General features: G+C 39.7%; 3 protein-coding genes across 9 annotated transcripts in view; 1 reads left to right on the forward strand and 2 right to left on the reverse strand.

Annotated features, from left to right (window-relative positions):
- Window positions 1-26786, reverse strand: part of LOC111873606 (protein rolling stone) — a 72429-nt gene that overhangs the window by 27832 nt on the left and 17811 nt on the right. The window lies entirely within an intron of this gene.
- On the reverse strand, window positions 1-26786 carry LOC111873605 (protein rolling stone-like). 6 transcript variants are annotated; one of them, XM_023868455.2, is made up of 7 exons: window positions 26710-26786; window positions 23604-23698; window positions 11285-11413; window positions 10326-10569; window positions 8299-8421; window positions 5544-5714; window positions 1-273 (listed from the first exon to the last, which is right to left on the reverse strand). In XM_023868455.2, the coding sequence occupies exons 3-7, from the start codon at window positions 11369-11371 to the stop codon at window positions 20-22; spliced, it is 879 nt and encodes a 292-aa protein (XP_023724223.1). In that variant the 5' UTR covers window positions 11372-11413; window positions 23604-23698; window positions 26710-26786; the 3' UTR covers window positions 1-19. The 6 variants fall into 6 exon arrangements, with proteins under 6 accessions (XP_023724223.1, XP_023724224.1, XP_023724225.1 ...); XM_023868456.2 differs by having other exon boundaries at window positions 23604-23719; XM_023868457.2 differs by having other exon boundaries at window positions 23604-23716; window positions 26710-26764.
- LOC111873616 (voltage-dependent calcium channel subunit alpha-2/delta-3) overlaps window positions 10453-26786 on the forward strand; it is an 84270-nt gene continuing 67936 nt past the window's right edge. Inside the window, exon 1 of the mRNA XM_033755126.1 lies at window positions 10453-10527. The gene's annotated coding sequence lies outside the window, so the exon portion shown is untranslated. The remainder of the gene's footprint in view (window positions 10528-26786) is intronic.

The raw sequence follows: 26786 nt of genomic DNA on the forward strand, positions 1-26786 counted from the left end.
CATCAGCAAGCAGATGTAATCAACAAATAATGTCATTCATTTGCAGTGCTGGCTGCATTTGTGAAGGTGTATGATTCTTTTCTTCATATGTGAGGAGATCAGTTTTCTTTTTTATCGACAGAGCAATCCACTTGCGGATTAGAAACAGGAACCATGTGACACAGTGGGCTGAGAGAGTGACCAGTAATCCAAAGACTGAAGATATGGCTGCTTTAATTGGCAGGCGCCAGTCCAAAAGGGAATAAACAACTGGTCGATCTTGTCTGTCTGTACCTCCGAATTCATAATAAATGTAACTAAATACTATATAGCAAACTGTAACAAGGAGTGGCCAGTAGCAGTGTAGCAGTCTGAATGGATGGGCTGCGAGGAACAGATCTGTTACCATCAACACAGAGTTGAATGCATGGATCATGAGATTCAGTATGTCCAATTTGTGAATGGCTGTTGAAACAAAGAAATGAAGTATTAGTTTCTTGCTCAAATATTACAATGGCATAAAATTAGGACTTCAAAAAATACCACTTTTCCTTTTGTCATGAGGTAGATGAAACAGACAAAATTAAATAATATTATCGAAAATATGTATGTACATAGTTTGTACCAGAAGTTTGCTGTCATATAGTTTATTGGCTTAATTCATTGGGTATCAAGGAAATAATTTTCATTTCTGCACTCATGAACAAAGAAGTTTCGTGTATTAAAATCTCCCATGAGTAACTGTGTTATGATGTAGTAAAATCCAGTGTTTAGATGACTTCATCATAACTACTGATCCTGATGAAGACACAGCAAGTCTCTCAAATGTTGGTTTTAGCTCAGCCATGACATAGTTGACCATACAAGAAGGGCATGTGTTCACCATGAAAGCTTGAAATTTTACATAAAGCAGTTTCATGTTGCTGCATTCATTTTTAAGTAGAACTAGCAATGCACGCATACAAATGTGTATGCCTACACCCACCAGCAAACTGTCATGTGGTACCTCGATTGGCATTGCTACAGACTCATTGAAACTGACTTGGAGAGGGTATTAACATTCGTTTTTTGTGTAAGTTATAAATAGGATAACATTTTCATGTGGATGTTCCAAATTCATAATGATCTTTAAGCACTGAACATGTATATAAAATGCTTAGGTTCTGAGTTTATTAGGGGTTTGCAGGAGAAAATAAATATCGGAATCATAACATCACATATAATGTTTTCAAGGATGAGTTTGTCTCGATTTTAAGCTATAAGGAAAGGTACAACTGCCTTATTGAGTGTCATACATGAATGTGATCCTTGCATATAGTGACAGAAGTCAGTCAGAGGAGGATTATATATATAAGATATAAACATGAAAGATGAGGAAGAGGGAAAGAACAAGAAGAACAAACACCAGCAAAAGTGGTATGTCAACCTTCAGTTAAAAGAAGTGGAATAGAATTGACTTCATTCATTCTTGTCTGGTGTTATCAATTGTTATATAGTAGATGTGGAAGAAATTTCAGATTATAATAATAATAGGTGATAAAGACAAAACCCAGTGCTGAAGGTAAAAGATAAGTAATTCTGATTAAGTTTGTTGAGTTCTACATTAACAGTATTTTCACACTCATGTTAACCAAGTCTAAAGTATGAAAAAGTTAAATAGTTCCATCCAGTGTGACTGGTTAAGATTTTCTTATTTCAATTATTCACGCCCTCATTTGTTTCGGTCTTCAGAGGGACACCGTTACATCAATACAGTTAAAAGCAACCATTACAGTACATGTTCTGAAAGACAAAATATATACATACAATATAAACAATATACAATTGGCTGTAAAATCCAAAGTCTTTACAACTACAGCGGCTGTTCCAATACTTTAAAATATTTATAGTTAGTTCGTTAAGATTCTATTAGAATTTGTAAACCAAGCTGGTTCGTGTCATCCCTCTTATTATTTCTTTTGACGGGGCTGCCAATTGTATATTGTTTAATTTGTATGTATATATTTTGGCTTTTAGAACATGTACTGTAATGGTGGCTTCTAACTGTATTGATGTAAAGATGTCTCTCTGAAGACCGAAACATGTAGGGGCATGAATATCTGAAATAAGAAAACCTTAACCAGTCACACTGGATGGAACTATTTAACTTTTTCATAATATTAGTGTCACGGACCAGAATGAAACAAATCAAAGTCTAAAATAATTTATTTTTTATTCTTCACAGGTAAAGCTGGTGGCTGTGTTATTGACAACACTGTATGACAAAACAAATAGTTTTTTCTCTCTTCTAAAGAAAGTTATGTGATTCTTTTAAAATTTAAATGTGCTAAATTTCAGTTTGAGCTTAAAAATGTTTTGTCACCCACCATTTTCATGGATAAGGGTCAAAACTCAACAAAACCATAAATTAGTCTGCTGGATAGGCTGTTGCTCTTTTTCATCTGATCAGTACATGGCATGGCAATCTCCTGATCAATGGCAGAGGGACATTAGGCATTAATTAACCTACAGCTGCACACTTGTCACTCTCCAATCCCAATCATTGAGAGATTATTAAATTTTTCATATTTTTCAAAGCAACTGTAAATGTTGCTAATCAAAGAAAACAGTAGATGATAGAACATTTCCAACAACATTTCTGTAACCTGAACAAGCAATCATTGAAATCGTATTATTTTGTGCTGTACAATGTAATTGCTGACTTAATGTATCAGTGAGGTAGAAAATGTTATTTTATAGCTCCTCTTTTCTGAATGTACTCGCCTGGATCATATACTGTGAACCAATATCCAACTGTGATGTCAAGGGCCAAAACAATGCCTGTTGTGTTTAGAGCCCAGTAAACTTTATAACTGAAGGGCATCTCAGAATCATTTGTTCTGAAATCTGCAAGAAAAGACATGATTCAGCACCAGTAATTAAACTACCAGTGGCAGTAAAGAAGTGATAGACAGAAGAAAACCTCATGTTGTCTGCTATATATTATTTATAGATTATGTGTCTTTTGTAATGTGACATCATATAGTGTGGTAAGCAGGTTCTAGTGTTTTGGAAGAACATGTTGTCTCCATCTTCTGCACTGAAAATGGAGGCTGTAGGTTCCTCCAAAACGTTGGTACTTATTTACCATACCACACAGCTTCATCATAATCTTAATATTCTCTGTCATGGAAACCTCACAATTTTTCCTTCTTCCTCCACAAGCAAAGCTCATTCTGATGCCCATGTATTGCAATTGTGTTACCATCTACACCTGTGCCTTCCTCTCTCTTTAAGGGGTCCTGTCTTCTTGCACTTTGTCTTATCTTTAATTGTTATACTTTGTTATGTATGAAATATAAATTTTAGATCAAATTGTAGCTGATGGTAATGTGAATTCTCCCAGAAGCTATTAGAACTTTGGAAACATTTGTGAGAAGTATAATAATTGCTTAAAAGACCTTAATTTTCTTACAGATTCTATCACATGATTCATCACCTCAACTTCTTTATAGTGTGGGGTGTAACACAATATTTTAACTCAGTTGCCAACTTCTTTTTAAGAAACATCCTCTTTTTTGTGTATATTGTCGTGGTTTAATAAATCCATTTGTCTGCTCATCTGTGACAAGTGAAAAACCAAAGCTTATAAGCAGAAGGATCATAGAATTTGTTGTGTATTATCTCCTTTCTGTCTCTTTAATGATTTCTTCATAGACGTTGAAGAGTGAATTTGAACATTAAATGATATTTTGTATATATGCTACTTAATATAAGGGACATTATTTAAATGTCTTCTGATGGGTCACAGTAAGTAGGCTGGTGCACAGCAATTTGGATGGCGTGGGTAGATGCATTTGTTTTGTGGAGAAATGTCTGGCAAGTAGGAATTTTGTCTGACTTGTCAACTGAACTGACATTTGTTGACTTCTGGATATGGTATCTGTGGTAACTTTAAGTAACTAAATGCATGGAGCTGAGTCTTTATTGGAAGCCTCTAGTTGCTCAACTAATCAGCAGTTTCTCAACATTTTATGGAACTAAACAGTTCATTACCATGTTTATAAGATTCCTCCACCAATACCTATCATAAACCAGATGAATCCAGTCCATACCCTCACATCCTCTTTCTTTAACATTCATTTTGATACATAAAATTGTGAAATGATAATAGATAAAAATGCATAACTCTTGATATGTAATCAGTATGACCATTTGTTCACATTAATGGTGCCTGTGATTAATTAATTAAGCTTCAACCTCCTCCCTGGCTGCTTTACTCTTGGAACAAGAGCCCATAGTATCTATTGGATAGGGAGGTGGGTGGGCCTTGGAGCTGGTCTGAACATTGTGGAAAAAAGAGAAATCTTTTGCCACTGCTGGGAATTGAACCCTGATTCCTCATATGCCAGTCACTATAGTGACTTAGCTATATCGAACAAAATAACATTCAGATTATTTTAAGATGAGATGTAACACTTTCATTATTGAAGTAAGTTACAATACACATCATGAACCAATCAAGTTAGCTCATGAGGTAATGGTTCCAATGTGTATTTTGGAGTTGCTCTGCTGGGATTTCAGCTTCCCCGTCTGAGGGTTTTCATGGCATTTCTCAGTCTTTCCACGCAAATGCTGGCAAGTCCTTTGCAATCTGTTATTAATTGACTGTCCTATCATTTGTTGCTATGTAGTGTGAGTTACAGACAGCATCATTTAATAAACTGCAAACATGCACATATCATGGAAAATGTTGCTGTTTAAAATTGGTGATTTGTTGTTTATTGTTTCAGATCTGTTGTGACTCTTACCTGGCTTCCGTTCTGCAATCAGCTTGTAACTGAGAAGCCATGCCCCAAGTAGAGCTTGTGTTGTGCACACAGTATACCCCCAGTGGGTGAGGTATATGGGCCACCTGCTAATGTACCATGAACCTGGATTCTTATTGCTTCGGCCTGGATCACAGATAGAGAAGATCATTGTGGCCAAAAAGAGGATTGCTGTGAACCACCGGTAAGTTAAATAGACTGGATGGACGCTCAGTCTTCTCTGCCACTGAAAACGGAAAATTATGAATGCATTGTATGTGCTATCATCATCATTACCCTTCCAAGTTTATGTCCAGTTCTCTTGCTAGCCTACTTTCCTGAAGTAGGCTTATGTGATCTCCATGCCATCTGTGTTTTATGTATTAAAAAGAACAGAAAGATTCCAAAATTTTATAGGATTTCCTTGGGGTCACATGGTAGCATAGTTGGTTGAGGCACTGTACTATGAGCTGGAAGGTCACAGATTCTATTCCGTTACCTACCAAGAGTAGGGGGATAAACAGATAGACCGACAGACCCTCTTTTGATACAACACAGACAGCATAGGAAATGATGCATTCAACAGTTTTTCTAAAGTTATGTGTATTTGTTGCTGTAGGAACACATACACATACACACATACAGGCACACAGACTGATGGGAGGAATGTATGAAGTGCACCATTGAGATGGGCTCAGTTGCCATGATATACATACCAAGTTTCATAAAGATTGGTTCAGGCATTCAGAAGTTGTTAGGCGGTATACACACNTGTACCTCCGAATTCATAATAAATGTAACTAAATACTATATAGCAAACTGTAACAAGGAGTGGCCAGTAGCAGTGTAGCAGTCTGAATGGATGGGCTGCGAGGAACAGATCTGTTACCATCAACACAGAGTTGAATGCATGGATCATGAGATTCAGTATGTCCAATTTGTGAATGGCTGTTGAAACAAAGAAATGAAGTATTAGTTTCTTGCTCAAATATTACAATGGCATAAAATTAGGACTTCAAAAAATACCACTTTTCCTTTTGTCATGAGGTAGATGAAACAGACAAAATTAAATAATATTATCGAAAATATGTATGTACATAGTTTGTACCAGAAGTTTGCTGTCATATAGTTTATTGGCTTAATTCATTGGGTATCAAGGAAATAATTTTCATTTCTGCACTCATGAACAAAGAAGTTTCGTGTATTAAAATCTCCCATGAGTAACTGTGTTATGATGTAGTAAAATCCAGTGTTTAGATGACTTCATCATAACTACTGATCCTGATGAAGACACAGCAAGTCTCTCAAATGTTGGTTTTAGCTCAACCATGACATAGTTGACCATACAAGAAGGGCATGTGTTCACCATGAAAGCTTGAAATTTTACATAAAGCAGTTTCATGTTGCTGCATTCATTTTTAAGTAGAACTAGCAATGCACGCATACAAATGTGTATGCCTACACCCACCAGCAAACTGTCATGTGGTACCTCGATTGGCATTGCTACAGACTCATTGAAACTGACTTGGAGAGGGTATTAACATTCGTTTTTTGTGTAAGTTATAAATAGGATAACATTTTCATGTGGATGTTCCAAATTCATAATGATCTTTAAGCACTGAACATGTATATAAAATGCTTAGGTTCTGAGTTTATTAGGGGTTTGCAGGAGAAAATAAATATCGGAATCATAACATCACATATAATGTTTTCAAGGATGAGTTTGTCTCGATTTTAAGCTATAAGGAAAGGTACAACTGCCTTATTGAGTGTCATACATGAATGTGATCCTTGCATATAGTGACAGAAGTCAGTCAGAGGAGGATTATATATATAAGATATAAACATGAAAGATGAGGAAGAGGGAAAGAACAAGAAGAACAAACACCAGCAAAAGTGGTATGTCAACCTTCAGTTAAAAGAAGTGGAATAGAATTGACTTCATTCATTCTTGTCTGGTGTTATCAATTGTTATATAGTAGATGTGGAAGAAATTTCAGATTATAATAATAATAGGTGATAAAGACAAAACCCAGTGCTGAAGGTAAAAGATAAGTAATTCTGATTAAGTTTGTTGAGTTCTACATTAACAGTATTTTCACACTCATGTTAACCAAGTCTAAAGTATGAAAAAGTTAAATAGTTCCATCCAGTGTGACTGGTTAAGATTTTCTTATTTCAATTATTCACGCCCTCATTTGTTTCGGTCTTCAGAGGGACACCGTTACATCAATACAGTTAAAAGCAACCATTACAGTACATGTTCTGAAAGACAAAATATATACATACAATATAAACAATATACAATTGGCTGTAAAATCCAAAGTCTTTACAACTACAGCGGCTGTTCCAATACTTTAAAATATTTATAGTTAGTTCGTTAAGATTCTATTAGAATTTGTAAACCAAGCTGGTTCGTGTCATCCCTCTTATTATTTCTTTTGACGGGGCTGCCAATTGTATATTGTTTAATTTGTATGTATATATTTTGGCTTTTAGAACATGTACTGTAATGGTGGCTTCTAACTGTATTGATGTAAAGATGTCTCTCTGAAGACCGAAACATGTAGGGGCATGAATATCTGAAATAAGAAAACCTTAACCAGTCACACTGGATGGAACTATTTAACTTTTTCATAATATTAGTGTCACGGACCAGAATGNCGTTAAGATTCTATTAGAATTTGTAAACCAAGCTGGTTCGTGTCATCCCTCTTATTATTTCTTTTGACGGGGCTGCCAATTGTATATTGTTTAATTTGTATGTATATATTTTGGCTTTTAGAACATGTACTGTAATGGTGGCTTCTAACTGTATTGATGTAAAGATGTCTCTCTGAAGACCGAAACATGTAGGGGCATGAATATCTGAAATAAGAAAACCTTAACCAGTCACACTGGATGGAACTATTTAACTTTTTCATAATATTAGTGTCACGGACCAGAATGAAACAAATCAAAGTCTAAAATAATTTATTTTTTATTCTTCACAGGTAAAGCTGGTGGCTGTGTTATTGACAACACTGTATGACAAAACAAATAGTTTTTTCTCTCTTCTAAAGAAAGTTATGTGATTCTTTTAAAATTTAAATGTGCTAAATTTCAGTTTGAGCTTAAAAATGTTTTGTCACCCACCATTTTCATGGATAAGGGTCAAAACTCAACAAAACCATAAATTAGTCTGCTGGATAGGCTGTTGCTCTTTTTCATCTGATCAGTACATGGCATGGCAATCTCCTGATCAATGGCAGAGGGACATTAGGCATTAATTAACCTACAGCTGCACACTTGTCACTCTCCAATCCCAATCATTGAGAGATTATTAAATTTTTCATATTTTTCAAAGCAACTGTAAATGTTGCTAATCAAAGAAAACAGTAGATGATAGAACATTTCCAACAACATTTCTGTAACCTGAACAAGCAATCATTGAAATCGTATTATTTTGTGCTGTACAATGTAATTGCTGACTTAATGTATCAGTGAGGTAGAAAATGTTATTTTATAGCTCCTCTTTTCTGAATGTACTCGCCTGGATCATATACTGTGAACCAATATCCAACTGTGATGTCAAGGGCCAAAACAATGCCTGTTGTGTTTAGAGCCCAGTAAACTTTATAACTGAAGGGCATCTCAGAATCATTTGTTCTGAAATCTGCAAGAAAAGACATGATTCAGCACCAGTAATTAAACTACCAGTGGCAGTAAAGAAGTGATAGACAGAAGAAAACCTCATGTTGTCTGCTATATATTATTTATAGATTATGTGTCTTTTGTAATGTGACATCATATAGTGTGGTAAGCAGGTTCTAGTGTTTTGGAAGAACATGTTGTCTCCATCTTCTGCACTGAAAATGGAGGCTGTAGGTTCCTCCAAAACGTTGGTACTTATTTACCATACCACACAGCTTCATCATAATCTTAATATTCTCTGTCATGGAAACCTCACAATTTTTCCTTCTTCCTCCACAAGCAAAGCTCATTCTGATGCCCATGTATTGCAATTGTGTTACCATCTACACCTGTGCCTTCCTCTCTCTTTAAGGGGTCCTGTCTTCTTGCACTTTGTCTTATCTTTAATTGTTATACTTTGTTATGTATGAAATATAAATTTTAGATCAAATTGTAGCTGATGGTAATGTGAATTCTCCCAGAAGCTATTAGAACTTTGGAAACATTTGTGAGAAGTATAATAATTGCTTAAAAGACCTTAATTTTCTTACAGATTCTATCACATGATTCATCACCTCAACTTCTTTATAGTGTGGGGTGTAACACAATATTTTAACTCAGTTGCCAACTTCTTTTTAAGAAACATCCTCTTTTTTGTGTATATTGTCGTGGTTTAATAAATCCATTTGTCTGCTCATCTGTGACAAGTGAAAAACCAAAGCTTATAAGCAGAAGGATCATAGAATTTGTTGTGTATTATCTCCTTTCTGTCTCTTTAATGATTTCTTCATAGACGTTGAAGAGTGAATTTGAACATTAAATGATATTTTGTATATATGCTACTTAATATAAGGGACATTATTTAAATGTCTTCTGATGGGTCACAGTAAGTAGGCTGGTGCACAGCAATTTGGATGGCGTGGGTAGATGCATTTGTTTTGTGGAGAAATGTCTGGCAAGTAGGAATTTTGTCTGACTTGTCAACTGAACTGACATTTGTTGACTTCTGGATATGGTATCTGTGGTAACTTTAAGTAACTAAATGCATGGAGCTGAGTCTTTATTGGAAGCCTCTAGTTGCTCAACTAATCAGCAGTTTCTCAACATTTTATGGAACTAAACAGTTCATTACCATGTTTATAAGATTCCTCCACCAATACCTATCATAAACCAGATGAATCCAGTCCATACCCTCACATCCTCTTTCTTTAACATTCATTTTGATACATAAAATTGTGAAATGATAATAGATAAAAATGCATAACTCTTGATATGTAATCAGTATGACCATTTGTTCACATTAATGGTGCCTGTGATTAATTAATTAAGCTTCAACCTCCTCCCTGGCTGCTTTACTCTTGGAACAAGAGCCCATAGTATCTATTGGATAGGGAGGTGGGTGGGCCTTGGAGCTGGTCTGAACATTGTGGAAAAAAGAGAAATCTTTTGCCACTGCTGGGAATTGAACCCTGATTCCTCATATGCCAGTCACTATAGTGACTTAGCTATATCGAACAAAATAACATTCAGATTATTTTAAGATGAGATGTAACACTTTCATTATTGAAGTAAGTTACAATACACATCATGAACCAATCAAGTTAGCTCATGAGGTAATGGTTCCAATGTGTATTTTGGAGTTGCTCTGCTGGGATTTCAGCTTCCCCGTCTGAGGGTTTTCATGGCATTTCTCAGTCTTTCCACGCAAATGCTGGCAAGTCCTTTGCAATCTGTTATTAATTGACTGTCCTATCATTTGTTGCTATGTAGTGTGAGTTACAGACAGCATCATTTAATAAACTGCAAACATGCACATATCATGGAAAATGTTGCTGTTTAAAATTGGTGATTTGTTGTTTATTGTTTCAGATCTGTTGTGACTCTTACCTGGCTTCCGTTCTGCAATCAGCTTGTAACTGAGAAGCCATGCCCCAAGTAGAGCTTGTGTTGTGCACACAGTATACCCCCAGTGGGTGAGGTATATGGGCCACCTGCTAATGTACCATGAACCTGGATTCTTATTGCTTCGGCCTGGATCACAGATAGAGAAGATCATTGTGGCCAAAAAGAGGATTGCTGTGAACCACCGGTAAGTTAAATAGACTGGATGGACGCTCAGTCTTCTCTGCCACTGAAAACGGAAAATTATGAATGCATTGTATGTGCTATCATCATCATTACCCTTCCAAGTTTATGTCCAGTTCTCTTGCTAGCCTACTTTCCTGAAGTAGGCTTATGTGATCTCCATGCCATCTGTGTTTTATGTATTAAAAAGAACAGAAAGATTCCAAAATTTTATAGGATTTCCTTGGGGTCACATGGTAGCATAGTTGGTTGAGGCACTGTACTATGAGCTGGAAGGTCACAGATTCTATTCCGTTACCTACCAAGAGTAGGGGGATAAACAGATAGACCGACAGACCCTCTTTTGATACAACACAGACAGCATAGGAAATGATGCATTCAACAGTTTTTCTAAAGTTATGTGTATTTGTTGCTGTAGGAACACATACACATACACACATACAGGCACACAGACTGATGGGAGGAATGTATGAAGTGCACCATTGAGATGGGCTCAGTTGCCATGATATACATACCAAGTTTCATAAAGATTGGTTCAGGCATTCAGAAGTTGTTAGGCGGTATACACACTCACACACAGACAGAGAGGTGATTTTATAAGCGTGCTTTTATTTTTTTGAAATAAGGAGAGCAGGTTAAAAATTAACTCCATGTCTCTGTGGCTGATTGGCCATAAATACCTTGTTGTACTTTATGAATGCTGTCAGAACATTTTTTTTCTATAGGTGATTCTATATCTATAGACATCAGGGCCAACTCACCTGACACCTTACAAATTCTTCTGGCTTGTTGTACTCTAATTGAATTAATTTGGAGTGAAACTCTCTCTTCCATATTGATGTCACCATAGCTTTCCTCTCTGCCTTTACAGACTTGACCAGCTATGTTTCCTGCAAGATTAGTAAGTCAGAATGACAAAAGACATTCAGTTGCACATATGAAGCAAATAAACTGACATTTGTTGTTGCGGTGAAATTGAGTCTTAACGGTCTATTAGCCATTTCCATACTATGAAGAAGGTGAATTAAAACCCAATTAAAGTTTGTTTTGAGAATGTTTCATTTGAATGTGGAACTGAGGAGACAGTTTAACAATTAGATTATTGGAATTTGTATTTTATATTAAGTAGAGTTCCACTGTACCTTGCTTAGGGTTCTGCTTTGGATATGCCTGACATTTTTAGAAAACTAGTGAGTGAAATATGACTCGCTGTCCCCCTCGTAGGTCAAAATATTCTTTTCACGAGCCTGCTCGGAAACTCCCTCTGTCTATCAAGGTAGTCTTGTAGGATATGATGTCGTGCAGTTGGGTACATGGGTACCAACATTTAAAACTAACTTTCTGCCTCCATTTTCCGAGTTCTGTGAGGACACAGGCAGAAGGTTCTTCTGAAATGTTGGTATCAGTGTACTGAACTATGTGGAATCACGTTATTGATGTGAGAACCTCATGTCTCACCCTAAGGCAGTATTCATCTCTTAGGATGAGAGACTAAGTTTCACACCAATATGAAACAGATGTTGAATATGTTGAAACCTGTTTCTCTTCTGTGATGAATTGATTTTTGTCATCTACTGATGACCTTAAGGAATTCTATAAAACAATGACAAGCCAGTGTTGGCACACAGGTCAGAAAATTGTGCCTTGGGAACGGGAAGAAGAAATCTGTAACAGGAATATCACGTTGAGAACAAGACAGAAGCAATGATGAAGAGGAATAGGGGTGTAGAGTATGAATGAAACATTCCAAAATCACAGACTAAATACATTTGCTGGATCTGGATAGAATGGAATAAAATCACGTTTCAATAAAAGAAATTCAATATGCTCCACAAGGTAGACAAAATGCAGGAAGATCTAGAATGCAAGGGAGAGATAAACAGTAATTCCAGTAGTAATGGAACAGGCAAATGGGTTCATACATTGAAGTTGATGGTGATGATGGAAAATGAACATATTGTGGCATGCCACCAGAAAGCCAGAATAGTTGAGGAGATCAGGGTTGATTTCCTAGGCAACAAGCAACGTTCCAACTACAACAGCTAGGAATCAGAACGCATCCATTGCTATACAACGGCTAGCAGTATCCAAGCAATGAATTGTTTGTTGCGTAACAGCGGGCGGAATTAACCCTTCGACAAGGTTTTCCCTATTCAGTCCCAGGGCCAGTTATAACAGTCCAACGTCAGCAAGTGAACAGAAGAGTTGGTGTTCAGCAAGAGAACACAAGAGTTAGTGTTCAGCAAGAGAACAGAAGAGTTGGTGTTCAGCAAGAGAACAGAAGAGTTGGTGTTCAGCAAGAGAACACAAGAGTTAGTGTTCAGCAAGAGAACAGAAGAGGTGGTGTTCTGCAAGTGAACAGAAGAGTTCTCATCCGAATAGAGCAGAAGACACTTCACCGAAAATAGTGGTGCGAGAGTGTTGTAACATTGAAGGAGAAATGTCTGATGACTTCATAAGTTGAGAATAATTGTAAGTGTGAGTGTAGAAATGACTGCCCAATAAACATCCTTTCAAATCTGAGAACCCACACAGTTTCATCATTAATATCATGGAAGTAACTGTGAATGTTACTGAAACATATAACAAAAGACAAACCAGCAAGAAAAGAAAAGGTGTCCCTCTGCTGGTAATCAAATTGTAACCTACTGACTTGGGAGATGAAGTTGACAGTCACTGCACACTTATTCACTGAAATAACTCTTCACATATGAATGGTGGTAATTACAACAAACTGAAATGTGTCTGAGCTCACAGGCACTGGGTTCGAGCTTCAGCTGTGGCTGCTGCAAATAGACCTGAATGGCAGAACTACTGACCTTTATAACCAGCCAGTGAAAAACAGGAGTGTGGAAATTAGTGTCTGGCTCGTGATAGCACGTAATCTCACACACTGGGAACTCATGCACAGATATCTCCAGTAGACACGTAAGTGAAACAGACAAGCATATTATCATTGCAAGAAACTGCTTTGTCCTACTTTCTTTTAGAAAATAAATGGCGATGTTGAATATGTTTAAACTTGTTTCCCTTCTCTATTGAATGGAAATTTGCTATCTACTGATGACCTTAAGGAGTTTATAAAAAGCCTATGTCAAACGTGAAACATCCATCACCTGTTTGGCTGATATGAATACATATTCTTAATCTGTGTTGAACTTTTGTATGTATAGTTTCCAAGATGAAGAAAAATGCCAAAATCTGATAATATTTATGTTATGATACTTATGAATCGTCTTTTGACTTGTTAATATGCAATGCGACTGCCTTTAAAAGGACACAACTAACTTGAGCATGTGGAACTGAATTGAGATCGAGTGGTGTCCTGCTTTGTGGCTGTGCCATAACCCAGGTGGGTAGTCACCAGTTTCAGTTCCAGGTGAGATCATGCAGAATTTTTGTTGTACAAAGTGGCACTAGGGCCGATTTTCCCTCAGTACTTTTGTTTCATCTGACAGTTCTCATTCTACCAGTTGCTCCACATTCATTAATGATCCTGTCGTCATCAACAGTATATAACTTCGATACTGACAGAACTGTTGAATATTCAGTATTCAGTATTGAGGGGGTGGGTTTCCCCATGCACTTAGACCAGTTATTGGTCCATTGTGCGTCCCCCTTTAATTTCTGCTGTCTCCATACCTTACTGGTACTGGTGCTCGCTATCAGCCCCTTTCTGCCAGCAAGAAGATACGAATATAAATACATCCATAATTCATCTCCACAATACAGTATCTTAAACATTGGTCTAATATCTAAAAGCAGATTATTTATTGGGACATTACATCAATTATTACTTACAAACACTACCAAGACAACAAACAGGTCATAGATGCCTGCACACTTAATACCCAGGACATCGATGGAACAACTTGTGTACAGCATATGACAGCTATATGTTTATAATGTTAAAAGTAATGTGGTTGGAGAATACCCTCCCCTGTTCATATTGTGCCTGCCTTAAGAGACTGCAAAGATGGTAGCCTTCAGCATGAATATATGTGCAGAACAAATTTCATACTTATATAAAACAACCCCCCTCGTTGGTGTCTCCACCTTATCGTGGTGAGGGGGTTTGAGTATGCAAAGGATCCTGAGAGCTATACCAGCGGTAGCCTAGCTACTGGCAGGGCCTCCCTTGCTGGACAGGTCAAAGGGTAGGCATCAGATGAAGAGAGACACCAAAAACCAAAACCTGATGCCGGAAGCAGCGTCATCAGCAGCGACTTGGAGCACAGAGCAAATGATGCTCGAGATGGTTCAAGTTCGTATAGCAACAGGCGTGACCAGAGTGGTTTGAACGGCTGTTGTACTGAGATGTGGAAAGCAAATGGAAAAACTACCACATTGTCACTTTTCCTGGATAGTCTCTTTCCAAAAACAGAGATACCATATATGCGAGATGTTTCCTCTGGAAACAAAACAAACCGGAGGGCGGATAGAAGTGACCAGAAGATGAAGAAGACGTGAGAAGATGCTGGATGACCTTGGGGACAGAAGAGGATATTTTTATTTGAAGAGAAAGCTTGTGATTGCATTAAGTGGAGGAACTGTTTTGGAAGAGACTGTGGACCTGTCATCTGACAGATTACTGATGAATGAATGAATAAAACAAAATGTAAAAGTATAGTTTTGTGTGGTTTAATCTACATGTTTTAGATGGGGTGGACGGAATGCTAAAATGTTCAGAACATAAGGATAGCAGTTATTTGCCAAATTTAATCTGCTTCTTATTTCATTATAAATTTAATTTTAATTTGTTAACATAGTAGTAGCAGTAGTAGTAGTAGTAGTAGTAGCAGCATCAGTAGTAGTAGTAGTAGTAGCAGTAGTAGTAGATGATGAATGATAATTATCTAATACTCAGGAAATTGGAGGAATCCCATGCGCCTTTTACTGTCCAAGTATATTTTTGGTTTGTTAATGTTTATATATGCCCCATGCTATATCCAATGGTTGTTTCCCAGCCTGTATCTGGATCTATTTTTGTGAATTTGAAATTAATTGAATTGAAGAGGAAATTTACAAAGAAAGCCCTCTGTCAGGATAGCTAGTGCCCCAGTAGATTTTCAAACCTGGTATTTCCAAAATGAAGGCCACAGAAGTTATCGTTGAGCTAACCTGCCTTGCTGCTTCATGTGGTTCATTCACTGAAGTGTCAGTCACCATTCAGCACATCACATGACAAGCGGCAGAGGTTTGCCATTGCAGCATATTGATGATGGTGTGGTCTGAGGTATGTCTTGGTGTGCTGACCTCTTATTTGACCCATTCTGATGGAAGAGGTCAATTTATAAACTGTTCATCAGTTGACCTGGTTTGATTTCCCGTGCTATCGATGGTACGTAAACTGACTGGTCAGTTAATATGGATCTGTACTCATACCAGAGACAACAGGATATAAAAAGAAGAATTTTTGCAAATTGAATGGCACTGCTGCTTCTTTAAGCCTCAAATAGTGCAGCTGTAGATGATATGTATGTATTTAAAGGACCTTAGCATCAGTACGGTTTATGATTCCACATAAAGTGGACCCTGCATCTCCGTTGCAAGGCACATCATCAAGAAATAAATCTTCACTATGGCCCCTTTACCCTGTGGAAACAGCCCTCTCTATCCTTTGCATTGGAGGCTGGCTGGGTTTCAGATTTAGTATGGAAATGATGAGACAAAGAAAAGAATCAGACCATTCCAAGAACCGAACTCCTGTCGTCCATTTTCAAGCTGGCCATTTTACTGAGCTGTCACGGTTCTTCCCCATATAAGGGATGACTGAAAATGTGTTATGAAGCAATTGCGGATACTTGTCAGAGGGAGAAGTCGTTCAGTTTGAAAGTTGGCTGCAGGGCTGAGGATGTTCAGAGTGAAAATTAGTCGTAACAGCCGCAGTGAATTTAAAGGGAAGCATCTGAGTGTGATACATGTACACTCTCATGCTCTAATTTCACTCACTTTCTCCCATATTCCTCTCCCGCCCTCCATGTTAGTGAATTATTGGTTCAAGACAATGTTTAATTTCATTTCCCACGAATAACACAAAAGTCAGTCGTAGTATATTGTACTCTACGTATCCACACAAATATATCGTAGCGTGTAGAGCCGTTGGTGCGTAGCGACCTCGAAACAGACAATGAAACAACATTCGCTAGTAGGCAAATATTATTCCAAAACATCGATTGACTTACACCGAATTAAGCGGCCTCCGTAGTCTAGAGGTAACGTTCCCACCTCATGACTTGTAGTACGCGGGTTCAAATACCCGGCGCATGTCGTCGAATTTTTAAGGGCGGAAAAATTCAGGGAACAAGTCCTCCGGGAGGGACTTTAAGCCGTGGGTCCCGTGTCGTAGCTTTACGGCACGTAAAAGAACCTCATATCTCCAAAGGAGGCCACTGAGCCAAATTAACGGACGTTTCCCGCCCAACAGCAGTCTTTAATACTTCTGGTAGATGGGGGAAGCATTATAGATACCTCTCAGCTAGTAGAGCCGGTCTCGCTGGCTGGGCGGGACTGATGGTAAGCACCAGTACCGGTAGGATATAGAGACTGGTAGAAATCATAGAGGGAAGCACAATGGACCAATACAGGTCTCAGTGCATGGGGAAACCCACCCTCTCCAATAACTAACTAACTAACTACACCGAATTATACGGAGTTTTTACCGAAAGATATAACCTATTCAGCCTGGCATTAACTTGTATTCGTTTAGAGGGTCAGGCAGTGGATGTTTCGGTATATTTAGACAGAACTCTGGAACACGGCATAGCAGTATTCTCGTTCGCTCTCAAAATCACATGTTAAAGATATTAACCGAGCAGGTTAGCTCAGAGGTTAACTTATTCGGAAGGTTCGGTGTTCGAATCTGGGCTGCAACATCAGCTATCCTGACTGAGGTGGTCTTGGTTTTCCTCAATCCCTCCAAGAAAATGCTCGAATAGTCCTTCGATTAGGCTACGAACGCTTCCTTCCAGATACTTTCCAGTTCATGAATCACCACCATCCGATACTGAGAGCGTCTTAGAATGAACCGGGAGGAGGGAATAAGAGAGTTTCTTAGTGGTTTTCCTCGGTCCCTCCAGAGTAATGCTGTGATTTTACCTCAAGATATGCCACGACACCTCCTCTCCACAAAACAAAAGCAAACAACGTGGCTTCAGTCCGCAAGCGAACTATACCGAGAGAGTCGCGTGGTCAGCACAACGAATCCCCACGGCCGTTAATCTGGGTTTTCTAGACCGGAGCCGCTATTTGCTTTAAACAGCTCCTCAGTTATCCTCACGAGGTTGAGTGGACCCCGTTCCAGACCCACTACTTCTCTGCTTCTCCCTTCCAGATCCCTTCTAATTCATTATCATCTTATCATTGCACGCGGTAGCGTAGTTGGTTGAGGCGCCGGAAGGTCGCGGGATCGAATCCCGATGAGGTGGAGTTTTTCAATTGACCTAATCCTTTCAGCCGCACTATGGCCCTGGAGTCGACTCAGCCTCTGACAGAAATGAGTATCAGAAATTTTCGTGGGGTGTAAAGGGCGGCCGGTGCGTAAGGCTGACAACCTTACTGCCATCTGTGAGCCGATTGTCTAGAAAATGTGGGAGCCTCGACATCTCACAACCCTGTGGGCCTCCATGGCCTGTTACAGGGATAGCTTTACCTTTTTACCATAACATTGCACGCCCTGCACTCTGATCTATTGACAGCGTCGGTAAGTAAAGCATAAATAAAAGTGAACAACATTACTGAGGATAGCTAGCCTGTTACTGCCATTGTTCTCGTAAATCTTTGGGCTGGAGCTTGTAAATATGTGTTTCTTTGTGTGCTCGAGACACTTGTAAGCGGATGCTTATGACAGAGTCACTGTAGGCTAGACATGAATATTGCTACTAATACTAAATGAAATAATATGTGTCATTATTGCATAAGTGGTTTCTTTTCCTTTGACATGTCTGTAGTCTGGTAGGCCGTCTATTGACCGCGGTATTTGTCTCAATTGATTTAAATCAGTGTTCCTTTGCCTGCCTCCGGCACAGTACACATGCCTCTGTTGCAAAGCCGATCATACGGCCCGCGCAGCCTACCCGTATTTGTTTTTGTGCTGCGTTAAATATTCGTCATAACGTAAATTGTTTTAAATCGAAACTGAAATCTGTATTTCAGGCCAGATGCTAATTTTGTGCATGAGCAGTTCTCGTATTCAAGGAAGGACATAAACTGAGGGCCTTTGTCGGATTTAAGATAATGAGATTGCCAGGCGACTGGGGAAAATTGCGTAAAGGTGACCTTGATTAAGGGTACAGCTGTAGCGTAGTTGCTTGAGGCACTATGCTAAAAGCCGGAATGTCGCGGGTTCGATTCCCGATGAGGTCATTGGATTCTTCGATTTACCTAATCCTTCCAGCCGCACTATGGACCCTGGGGGTTGACTCAGCCTCTAACAGAAATGAGTACCAGGAATCTTCCTGGGGGTAAAGGGCGGCCGGCGCGTAGGGCTGACAACCTCAACGCCATCTGTGAGCCGGATGTCTAGAAAATGTGGGAGCCTCGACGTCATTACCCTATGGGCCTTCACGGCCTGTGCAGATACTCAAGAATTTTCTAACATTTTACGGAACTCTTAAGGTTCGTTTCCGTTTTTACAAGAACCCTCCACTGTTCATATCCTGAGAAAATCAGTCTAGTCCATACCAATCCATCCCATTTTATATTATTGACACCCCCCCCCCATTACGTCTCGGTTTCCTTCTGGCTTTCCCACCAAAATCATATATGCATTCCTCTTATTCAGTATTCGTGTTACATGCCCTGCCCATCTCATCCTCCTTGATATGATTATTCTAATTATACTTGGGGGAGAGTACAAGTTATGAAGCTCCCCATTATGAAGTTTTCTCCAACCTCCTGTCGCTTCATCCCTCTTCGGTCCAAATATTCTCCTCAGCGCCCTGTTCTCAAACACCGTCAGTCTGCTTGTCGAAATGGAGCTTTGTGCATAGAACACACATCTGGAATTGTAGGGCTGGACAGTGTACCAATTCACTTTGATGACTACACTTCCACCCGGCCTCTGAGACAAAGCATTACATCATGCAGTGCTAATGATTGCATATGGACATGGTCTTTCATCCTGTTCTATTTTTGGGGACAAGGAATAGTGCACTCCAGGAGGTCTGAGTAATTAATATGTCTGGGGCACAAACTGCTTTGAGCTTCACATAAATGTTAGCGGCCAGTTCCCCTGTTCCGTATTAGAGACATCCTGGCTTCAAATCTCGACCGGTATACCAGCTGTATTGTCTTTTTCGGGATTTTTCTCATACCCTCCATGCGTATATCTGGCTATAACCGCAGATTTGGCTACTACATTCTGTCCAATTCATTTTACACTAATAACCATATAATTTGACACTGTGTAACCGAAGTTACTGATAAGGTCGCAAAATAATTACAAATAAATAAATTAACAGATATGACATCATGCGATCTCCATGTTGTCTGTGTGTCTGTATGTCCTCTCTAGTTAGCTTTTGAATCCTTGAAAGAATATTTATCCGGTCTAGAAAACCCAGATTAACGGCCGTGGGGATTCGTTGTGCTGACCACGCGACACGCTCTATCCGCTAAAGTTGGAACTAAAATTCGGCGACAAGCGGCGGTCGTTCGCTCGGTATAGTTCTCCTGCGGACTAAAACCACGGATTTTTGTTTTGATTTTTTGAAAGAATCTTTACGAAACTTGGTATATATCATGACACCTCAGCCCATCTCAACAACGTGCTTCATAAATCCCCCCTCCCCCAATCAGTCCGTGTGTTTCAAGGCAACGTCTCGGTAAAGGCGTTCCCGCAGCTACGAATACACGCAACAACAGAATAATTGTTGGACGCATAATTTTATATACGGTCCGAGTCTTATGAAAGAGAGTCCGTGGGTCAGTCTGTGAGATTGCCGTTGCCTAGCAACGATAGGGAGGATACACAGAGACCCACAGACTCTCCTTTGATACATAATGGACGGCACAGAAAGCGACGCTTCCAACAGTTCTTCGATTGTTTTGTGTATTGGTTGCCGCGGGAACGTGTTTACCGAGCCGTTGCATAGCAACGAAAGGGAGATACAGAGAGGCCCACAGACTCCTCTTTGATATATCAAGGACGGCATATAGAACGACGCTTCCAACAATTTTTGGATTGTTTTGTGTATTGGTTGCCTCGGGAACGTGTTTACCGAGCCGTTTCCTTGCAACGATAGAGGGGATACACATACAGACACGAAGACTGATGAATGCGCCGTTGAGATGATCTCAGGCGTCATGATATGGTGGCGTGCCGCCAAAAAGGACAGAAGACACGTCCACTGATAGGCAACGGCTGCGATAAGAATATAAACTTCAGTGGAAACGCAATACCAGTAGACCGTTGACCAGGAATAGCTGAAACATGAAATACGTTTCCTCGGAAATGGAAGGATATCCATGGAAACGAATACTACCAGCAGATAAAACCAACCCGTTGATCACGATGTTCACTAGTCAGTCCGAGTGCACGTTATAAGAGTCCAGCTTCGACGAGACCAGTCAGTTCTTAGTGTAGCTCTGACTAGAGCAGAAGCCAGCTCCCATCTGACAAAGGACAGAAGACTTCACCAAGACCAGCGCTGCAAGCATTTGTGAAAATTAAGTCGTGAATGATTGCGCTTGCGAATGTAACAGTGACTGTCCAGTAAAATGTTTGTTCAAATCCGGGAACCCCCAAAATTTCTGGTCACGTTGCCTAGCAAACACGCGACAATATACATACCAAGTTTTATGAAGTTTGGTTCAGACGTTCAGCAGTTGATAGGGAGGATACACAGACAGCGTAGCGATCACATAAGCCTACTTTCGTTTCTGCAAAATAAGGAAAGGAATGTTCAGGGTTAAGGGCAAGTAGGCTTAGCGGAACTTTGTACAGACAAGATGAGAGGATATTGTGTTAATGATATGGGAACCCACGCCTTCCTGGTACCGGGCCCTGCTCCGTCTCTGATGCTTGTTAACGACAATAATTCGTGTTCATGTGTAATTCTCGTGCAGCCAGCCTCTTGCTCCCTTCTCTCGTGCAGATCATACTTGCATAATTGGTAATGTAACATGAAGATAGCTAACGGATCCTTTGAAAATGTGGCACAGTTCGGATATTTGGGAACGACGATAACAAATCGAAACCTGATTCAGGAGGAAATTAAGAGAAGATTGAACTCGGGTAATGCTTGCTACCATTCAGTCCAGAACCTTCTGTCTTCTCGCCTGCTGTCTTAAACATAAAAATTAAAATATACAAAACCAAAATTTTGCCCGTGGTTCGGTATCGGTGTGAAACTTGGTCTCTGACATTAAGGGAGGAACACAGACTGAGGCTGTTTGAGAACAGGGTGTTGAGAATATTTGGACTGAAGAGGGATGAAGTGACAGGAGGTTGGAGAAAACTGCATAATGAGGAGCTTCGTAACTTGTACTGTTCTCCAAGTATAATTAGAATGATCAAATCAAAGAGGATGAGGTGGGCAAGGCATGTAGCACGAATGGGGCTAAGAGGAATGCATACAGGATATTGGTGGGAAAAGCAGAAGGAAAAATACCAGTAGGAAGATACAGACGTAGGTTGTGGATGATATTAAAATGGATCTTAGAGAAATACGATGGGATTGTATTGGTTGGGTTGATCTGGCTCAGGATCGGGACCAGCGAACGGCTCAGCTGAACACGGTAGTGCACCTTCGGGTTCCATAAAGTGTTTGGAAGTTCTTAAGTAGCTGCACAACTGGGAGCTTCTCGAGGAGTGCTCAGCTCCATGAAGTTAGTTAGGTAACATTTGTTTGACATCTCATAAAATGGCATTCGTCATGAATATTAGTACCTGAGATTTACTGGGTCCTTGGTCCGTGTCCATTGTACGGTAATCTAAGAACTAGAGAACACGACGTTTCGGAAACTGGATCTGTTTCCGTCCTAAGGTGGGGGGACACACCTGAGTTCCCTGTAAGGCCTACAGATTACTCCCAAAACTCCTTAAACCTGTTCTATTAATTTGGTTGCATGAATTACTACCGGATACTACACAAAATCTTCACGTTTTTACATATGCTTGTAAATATTTACGCTATTATAAAATATTTCCCTATAATTTGTATTTATTTGTAAGCCCACCTATTTCAGGGGGCACGCAGTGATGTAATTGGTTGAGACACTATGCTACAAACCGGAAGTTCGGGGGTTCGATTCCCGATAAGGTCATTGAATTTTTCATCTGACTTAATCCTTCCAGCCGCACTGCCCTGGGGTCGACTCTGCCTCTAAATGAGTACCAGGAATCTTTTTGGGGTGTAAAGGGCGGCCGGCGCATAAGACTGACAACCATACTGCTATCTATGAGTCGATTTTCTAGAAAATGTGGGATCCTCGATGTCTCACAACCCTATGGGTCTCCACGGCTTGTTGCAGGGATAGCTTTATCGCCTATTTCTAGAGCAGTGCCGGCGAATAACAAGCCCACGAGGATCGAAGGCTGGACGTTGTCGAAACCGAAAGAAGAAGCGTCGAGACCAATACGACGTTACGGTGCCATTCGCGAGGGCTATCATAGGCGTCATAATCACGTCCCCCCTCAGAGAAGAAATTGCCGGACGCCTATAGGCTATAGACATGGCTTTCTCAGTGCGGTCAGTGTGTAGTGAGAGGAACGCGGGCGCTTTGTTCTTTCCGGGACTTTTTGTTTTGCCTTCCTTGACGCTTTCAGTAGCTCAGCCCGTATAGTGTCGAATGGCAGGGTGATTGCTGAATAATGAATTGGAACGGATGTTGAAGGAGGTGGTCATGGAGTAATTTCAGGCAAAGTCCTGGCTCGTTTGCCTGGTGGGAGTGAAGAAAATCAAAAAAAGAATCTCACGATAAGTAGTGTCGCTGCCGAGATTCGAACCTGTCAACTCCCGAAAACAAGTCAGTAGCGTTACAACTTTAGCCAACCTTCAAGATAATGCAGTTTACCTTTCTGGCTGGCTCAGTAAATTAAACAATTTTTATGAATAGAGTAAACTAGATCAGACTTACCAAAATGTGTCCACTTCTGTCAGTTGTTGGTGTGACGACAGTTGGGGAGTTCCCGGTTCTTCTGGAACCGTCGTGACGGGGGCAGGCACCACAATCTGCAAGTTTCGCCTTTCCTTCTTTGTATGAAAGGATGTGTGACATTGGTCACACAATTGTGAATAGATAGTGCAATTACAGAAAGCAAATTGACTTTGTGTCGTACGAAATTTGTTATTCGCTCCGTCAGCTTCTTGAAGATCCGGGTTGCGGAAGAAAGCTTACAGTTTAGAATAATCGCGCTTATGGGCCCCCGCTAGGGTTCTCTTCGTGGGGGTGGGAGAACCAAGAAAATTTCTATTTAGAATAGACAAATATTTTTTAAAATAATTCTAATCCTTAATATTGACATTTCGTGTATTTTGTGGTTTTGTAATTTACAGTTTAGAATAATCGCGCTTATGGGCCCCCGCTAGGGTTCTCTTCGTGGGGGAGGGAGAATCGAGAAAATTTGTATTTAGAATAAATATTTTTTCTAAAAATAATTATAATTTTTAATATTAACGTTTGGTGTATTTTGTGGTTTTGTAATATACAGTTTAGAATAATCACGCTTATGGGCCCCGCCAGGGTTCTCTTCGTGTGGGTGGGAGAACCAAGTAAATTTGTATTTAAAATAGACAAATATTTTTTAAAATAATTCTAATCCTTAATATTAACATTTGGTGTATTTTGTGTTTTTGTAATTTACGTTATAAAAACAGGACAACTTGCGGCTTTCAGAAATTGTTTGGGGGCACACACTCAGCCTTCCAGACACAACAGGAAGGCGATCTCATAAGTCTTGTTAATTTTTTCTTTTCAAAATGAGGGAAATAGGCTAAAAATAATGCTGATTCCTTTAGAAGGGCGACAGTTCATAATGACATGTAGGGAAGCGGAGTCTCATGCATTCTTATCCTCGACAGTGAACTAATGTGAGTGGCCAGCCTCTGTCTCCGGCCACTTTACCTCCATTTTACCTCCCTGAAAAAAGTTTCCTGGTACCCACTGTTAAGTTGGCGTCCTCGAGAACCGGCCTGGGCTTTGTGGCCCTTGTTAGCCCAGTCTGTATCCCGTGACGCCGTTAGCTCGTACTAACGCGCTGAGCTAAGTAGGCTCACATCCCCCCCCCCATATTATTTGGTTTCGACAGAATGTATCTCTTTTTTAAGTTGGATATAAAATCCACCGAACGAGTTGGCCCAGCAAGTAACACGTCTGTATGTTTCCAAGAGATGCCCGGTTCCTCTTTCGGCTAGAACACAAATTATCATGGAGGAGGTCTTCGATATTTCTCTCGGCATCTATAGCAAATGCCTAGATGACACTTCAAATTAGGTCACGACCGCTTCCTGCTGCATCCTGTAAGATTTATTGATCACTAATCGGCGCTATGCAGTCAGAGCTGGGTGCGTCGATAAACCATAAATAAATCTTTTTTGAATTGTTTCATTTTTGGTCCGTTCACTATCAGTCACAAAGTTAATCAGAAGTGATAAAGAAGTGACCTACAAATTGTTCCACTCGACGGACTTTCTATTAACTTTGTCATAAATAAATCCTTCTATATTAAAGGCTAATGCTCGCCATTTTGTCATTACTCTAATGTTCAGTAGCAGCCCGAATTTTTAGTAACAAATAAGAGCAGAAGATGGCAGTAGTAAGCGCCAGTGAGTGTTCCCGTTGGTACTGGTGAGGTCTCGACCTTTGCCGAGAAGTGTTTACCTGTAGACGGCACTGCTTACTCTTTCAGGCTGTTTTTTTTTTCGTTCATAGCTCGCATATTCGATGCAGTTTCAAAATGTCCCTTAATTGCTATGATATTGTAACGTGTTTGGAGTAGGTACTTCCATGATAACGCTGGCAAGGGCCAGCAGCATATGCAAAAGACAGACCCGTCCTCTCGTCAGAGAGGGCGCCCCACAAAAATAAGACCGTAACTGTCAAATGGTAATAATTAATATCTGGGGCTCGACACCAAGACTTACTTTCTGACTGGCCGTCAGTCGCAATGTGATTTTGACTTTGACTTTGACACGGAAGAGAACGAGACAGTTGGGATCGAGCCACGACCAAGAACAGTTGAGATGTCGCACTGAAGTAGAGGCAGTAGTTGCGATACTGGAAGTTATAATAACTGTAAGGTGTGTAAGTGTGAGTGTCCAATAAAGATTCGCTAAATCCGAGACCCACGTGAAGTTATTTGTCACGTGACATACCCAACACGTGACAATATGTAAAAGTGAATGTATCGGAGAGTCATCTATGGATACCGTAGCTAGAAATGGGATTTCTCAAAGTTTCTCTTTAAAATTTTGAATGGATTTTATGCTAGAAGAACACGCTATATAACAGATTCTTCATGTAGAATACAACCATAGTAAAAATGTTTATGGTTACGAAACCGTAAGTAATTTCAGATTAACTGCCCAGAAATTATTGAGAAAGGTTTCTTTCACTGATTTTCTCAACTAGCAAAAAAATTCTTATGAGAGAGGCGTTTTAAGCGAAATATCTCGTGCGTAGCATGGAGAGAGGTAATTATGCAATGTGTTCGATAATAATAAGACGATTGACACTTGTAATAAATAAGGAAGAAAACGAATATTTTCGTAAGAAAAAGAATTACCAGTGATAAATATTGACACATTGAAATTTGTTGAAGTCAGAGAGGAGACATGTATGCAGGTCTCGTCTTGTTATATACACGCTGAATTCATTTCACCTTTCATAGTAAGATTTAGGCAAAATATATAAAATGTATATTTATTTTCTAAGAATATCATTCGAAATTTTTACCTCCGATATATAATTATCCAGTTACCAACTGGAGCACAGAAACATATGTAAATCTCCGTGTAAACTGACCGTTCTTTTACCCTGTTTTAACCAGAACTGTAATATGTACACAAAGTTTAGTAAAATTCCTCAAATATAAAATCCGCTAAAACGTTTTGAAGTTGTTACAGACAGGCACACGTTGCGAAACTGACAGACGTATTTTGAAACTTTTCCTTTGCAAACTCGGGTCAAAAGTATGAATTTACATGACACTTCGGTATTTGCACCACCAGCAACTAAACGCTACCTTCCGACGGGTTCCTCTTCTGCTCCAGCGCGCGCCAGAAGTGAGCAGCCGGCGGGACGATGCGCGAGGTACTGAGG

This window comes from Cryptotermes secundus, unplaced genomic scaffold (assembly GCF_002891405.2).
Source record: "Cryptotermes secundus unplaced genomic scaffold, Csec_1.0 scaffold644, whole genome shotgun sequence".
NCBI classification, from domain to species: domain Eukaryota; kingdom Metazoa; phylum Arthropoda; class Insecta; order Blattodea; family Kalotermitidae; genus Cryptotermes; species Cryptotermes secundus.

Coding starts and splice junctions, on each gene's coding strand:
- LOC111873605 (XM_023868455.2), bottom strand. CDS start 11,371: ATGGTGACATCAATATGGAAGAGAGAGTTTCACTCCAAATTAATTCAA. Junction 10,570..11,284: donor AAGAATTTGTAAGGTGTCAG/GTGAGTTGGCCC, acceptor TTCCGTTTTCAG/TGGCAGAGAAGACTGAGCGT. Junction 5,715..8,298: donor GTTCACAGTATATGATCCAG/GCGAGTACATTC, acceptor TTGTTTCAACAG/CCATTCACAAATTGGACATA.